The following is a 4360-nucleotide window of genomic DNA, read 5'->3' as shown; positions in this document are numbered from 1 at the left end:
GTCCACCTAGTCCAGCCTCCTGTCTCACACAGGGGCCAGCCAGTCCCTCTGGAGGGCCAAACGAACAGGGCAGGGAGGCCGAGGCCTTCCCCTGATGCTGCCTCTGGCCTCTGAGTGTGGCAGTTCCATTTAGCCACCACAGCTAGTAGCCACTGACAGACTCTTCCTCCATGGATCTGTCTAATCCCCTCTTCAAGTTGCCTGCTCCTGTGACAGTGAATTCCAGATTTTAATAACTGTATAAGGAGGTATTTTCTTTTGTCCATCCTGAATCTACTACCCATCAGCTTCATCGCATGAAAAAAGGTCTTTTCCTGCATTCCTCTGACTCTTTTCTACACTTTTGTCCTCTGTCATTTTGCTCTCTTCCTTCCGTGATCAGCCATTCATCCACCCATACTTCTAGCTCCCTCCCTCCCCACTCCTTATTTTTCAGTCTCAACTCCTCTTTCTCCATCCTGGTTGGCAACTGAGAACGTATTTAATAGTCGCACAGCAGCAAACCTTTGTCAATACTGTGAACAAAAGGGAGAGTTAATATTTCCCCATAGTCCTATCAAAGTAGTGAAAGGCGGCTTCCTCTACCCTTTCTGTGCAGGATAATGAACCTTAGTCTGCCTCAGTGGTGGCAAACCAGGAATAAACGTTAGAACTTACTTGTTTACTTTATTTATATCCCACTTTTTCTCCCCAAAGGGGGGAACCCAACATGTCGCACACCTTTCTCCCCCATGTAGTTCTCGTAACAACCCTGTGATGCAAGTCAGGCTGAGAGTGTGTGACTGGGCCAAAGACACCCAGCAAGCTTTCATGGCAGTGTGGGGATTCGAACCTGGGTCTCCAAGATCCTAGTACATTTCAGTCTCTACATGAGCTTAGCTTCCATTGGAAAGAGAATGGAGATAAGCTGGGCCAGGATATTCCAGTTCCTTTCATTTTTAGCCCTGGAACTCTCACAGTCATCCTGACGCTGGTGGCCAGTTTTGAGATTCCTAGTTTTGTTTCCTGAGGACTGATCCTTTTAATATTATAGATGCACAGGAGGAGCCATGATATTTGGTTTGGATCAGGGTTATATGGGGGGGTGGGCAGATGCTATCTTGGGGGGGCATGGTGGCTCGCAGGAGTCCAGCTGGGAGGGGTAAAGAAGCATGTGAAAAGTGAGCAGGAAACGGAAAAGGGATCCACTTGCACCGATCCAGGAATATTCTCCATGCATGGTAGTTGAAAGGACATAAAAACAGGATGTTTTTTGACACGGAGTTGCGTCTACATTGCTGCACCTTTTTAGGAAGAGTGGGAAAAGCTTTGTGAAGACCACCATAGACAGATAAACGGGGTGGGGAGCTCCAAAGAAAGGCAGCTGCAGCAGTGAGAAAGGAGGGATTATTAGGAAAGCGACTGAGAATAAAATGGCTGATATGGCAACGCCCCCTATATAGATCCATGATCCATGATGCCGCCTCATCGGGAATACAGTGTGCAGAGTTCTGGTCACTGTATCTCAAAGAGGACACTGCAGAGCTGGAAGGAAGAAGTACAGAGGAGGAGGAGGAGGAGGGCAGCCACGAGGATGAGGGGGCTGGAGGACCCTCCCCACGAGGGAAGGCTGGAGAGCTGTCCGAGAAAAAGAGCCGTTTCTGTCAGAGCTCTCTCAACCCCACCCGCCTCACAGGGTGTCTGTCTGTTGTGGGGAAGGGAAGGGAAAGGGGTTTGTAAGCCGCTCTGAGACACACTTTTGGGTTGTGAAGGGCCATGGGGTATGAAATCCAATCTCTTCTCTCTTCTTCTCTTGTATATCTTCCTAGTCTCTAACAAAGGCATCAGGTTTCAGGGTTTTTTTCATCTACCCGCCCTCTTGCTTGCAACTCCTTTAAGGGGCTGACCGCCCTTCTGCCCCCCCCCCCCCCAGAGCAGCCTGATAAAAATTTGTAGCTGCTGGTGCTTATGTGCACTTCACCACATGCGCATCCTCAGAGTGTGGCTCTCTTCCCCTTCCCCACGTCCTTTCAAACCCTACTCCCCTCCCGTCCCACTCTAAAGCCAGTTCTGCCAGGTCAGATGGGACTGACCTCCCAGGGAAGGGGCCTCGGACTGACCCCCGGAGCCCTAAGACGACTCCTCGGCTGCTCCCAGCCAGCCTACCTCTGCCGCCTCCTTTGGGCGTGGCGTGGGCTGCAACACGGGCACAGAGCCCTGAGCCCACGAATCGGTGATGCAGGCCACGGGCTCCTCGTCCTCCTGCCATGTGGGGTCTGCCGAGACATCCGCCTCGCCCCCATCGCGCACCAAGAAGCGCCACTCGATGATCTGCACCATGGCTTCCCGCGCCTGGTTGATGACGTATGGGATGCGCTGTGGAGGAGGAGAGAGGAGAGCCCAGGTGGGCCAGACGGGCCTGCAGACGGAAGGCAGCGCATGGGTCTCCTTATTGGGGGGGGGGGGTCAGAAGGTGTCCCACAGGGGAGCTTTGTCCTCCCACTTCCTGTCAACAAGCAAGGCCAGTCTGACTGGTCTGCCGTGGGAGGACGCCCTGCCCAGCTATGGATCCGTTCAGACAATTTAGACGCTGCCCCTCCCTAGAATCCTCTTGAGCCACTGCAAGGGGAGATGGGAGACCAGCTGCCAGAGAAGTCCGCTGCACTCCCAGGACACAAACCAAGGATGCTGCAAAGGGGTCAGGGCAGGTCGCGGGGGGGGCACCTTCCATCCACCGACCCGAAGGACCGTTCACTGCCAGTCCAGCGTCCCTGTCTTCCTCACCGTGGGATGGTGTCCTGAGGAAAGGCCTGCTCTTCGTGGGGTGGGACGACGACATCACTGTGGCCGAGGAGCGGCTTAAGGTGGAAAGGCCCTCTGTGAGACGACTCCTTCCACCAGAGGCTGCACCCAGGGGGGACTATTCAGCACGTACCACCTCGTGGGGGAGGAGGAGGAGGAGGTCAGGGACCCTGCAGGCCCCGTCCCCTCAATCAGAGCACCACCAATGCGGAGAGCAGAATGGGCCGTCATCACTCCAGATGGGGGCCGTGGGTGCTGTGACCCATCGGCCCGAGAAAGACAGGCTTTGGGCGGCTGGAGAATGGCCGGCTGAGTCACTCCCCCACCCAGAGCAGAAGGGTGGAGACCGAGACAAACAGCTCCGACGACATATTGAAACAAAGAGCGCCTGAAGACCTGGACCCGGCAGGGCTCTCGAGAGCTTTCCTCAAACCCACCTCTTCCTCTCGGGGTACTGGGGAGGACCAAATCGGAGAGCTGCCCGTGCACATGAGCTCGTTTCTCCACGGTGGCCCCCGCCACACGGAACGGCCGGCCTGAGGAGGAGCCCAGGAAGGGTCCCACTCTCCTGGCTTCCCAGAGACTCTGCCCAGCGGAACTCTCCAAGAGGGCCTTTCCGCACAGGCCCACGGGGCTGCGGTGCACAAAACGGCTCACCGACTTACTTGGCTGACCGTGGTCCGTCCTGCTGAGTATTGCTAACTGTAAGAAAGACGCCATCGTGTAACCTGTGCTCTGCTTGATGCGTCGTGTTAATACTCACCTTATGCTTCAGTCCTACCCTTTAGATTTCTGGTGGTCCCACAGAGGGCTACAATCCCAGTGGCACTGCGCATGGGACCTCCCGCTTTGCGGCCCATCCTGACTCGCTCCGTGTGACCTGCCTGGAGTCCCTGGGAGAAAGGCGGGCTAGAACAGAAGCCGTCTGTGGATAAAGCAGGGGAGCGGCTGGATGCCCGGGGGGGTGGGGTGAAACCAGGCAAGGTACGCCAGGAGCTCACAGAGTAGGATCTTTGCTCAGAGGACTCGACGGCTTAGAGGGAGCCTTGGTGGGGGCGCCCTCCCCCAGAACACTCCTGCCCCACCCTGAGCAGAGGCCCTAGTGGAAAACCCAACTCGACGTGCACCCTAATGCATTCCAGTGGCGCCCCTGCAAGTCAAGGGGCCCTCCTGGCTGGCTCCTCCCACGGGGCGGGGGCGGGACTGACCTGCCGGGCCAGGTGGACCTTGTAGCAGGCGTCCAGCGCCAGGTCGAGGAGCGCGGCCAGGATGTCCCCGACGCCGTCCTCGGCCTCCTCGCCGGCCAGGAGCGAGAGCCACTCGGCCTCCGACAGGCGCCCCGGCACGACGTCCACCTGCGGCACCGGCACGGTGGCCGGGCGCGACCTCTCCGCCCGGGACTTGGCCTGCGCCACGCGGTCCCGCGACGCCATCTTCTGCGGGCGGCCCCGGGAGGGAGAAGAGACAAGAGAGGAAGGCTCAGCCCTCTCCGCCGCCGCCGGGCCCCGCAGCCCCCGCGCAGGGCCTTCGGAGGGGAGGCCAGGCCAGGCCAGGCCGCGCAGCAGCAGCCAGCCAGCCC

The 4360-nt window shown here is 57.8% G+C and overlaps 1 protein-coding gene across 1 annotated transcript in view; it reads right to left on the bottom strand.

The window, feature by feature from the left end:
- LOC107117627 (chromosome unknown open reading frame, human C2orf81) overlaps positions 1–4214 on the bottom strand; it is a 15075-nt gene extending 10861 nt beyond the window's left edge. The window contains exons 1-2 of the mRNA XM_015419777.1: positions 3990–4214; positions 2146–2355 (exon numbers count right to left, since the gene is read on the bottom strand). Of these exons, the coding sequence (XP_015275263.1) occupies positions 2146–2355; positions 3990–4214 (435 nt within the window). The remainder of the gene's footprint in view (positions 1–2145; positions 2356–3989) is intronic.
- Between the last annotated feature and the right edge of the window lie 146 nt (positions 4215–4360).

This window comes from Gekko japonicus, unplaced genomic scaffold, assembly GCF_001447785.1.
Source record: "Gekko japonicus isolate JY-2015 unplaced genomic scaffold, Gekko_japonicus_V1.1 scaffold2109, whole genome shotgun sequence".
Taxonomy (NCBI): Eukaryota; Metazoa; Chordata; class Lepidosauria; order Squamata; family Gekkonidae; genus Gekko; species Gekko japonicus.
The sequence above is the reverse complement of the archived record's forward strand: the minus strand, read 5'-3'. Positions and strand labels throughout refer to the sequence as shown.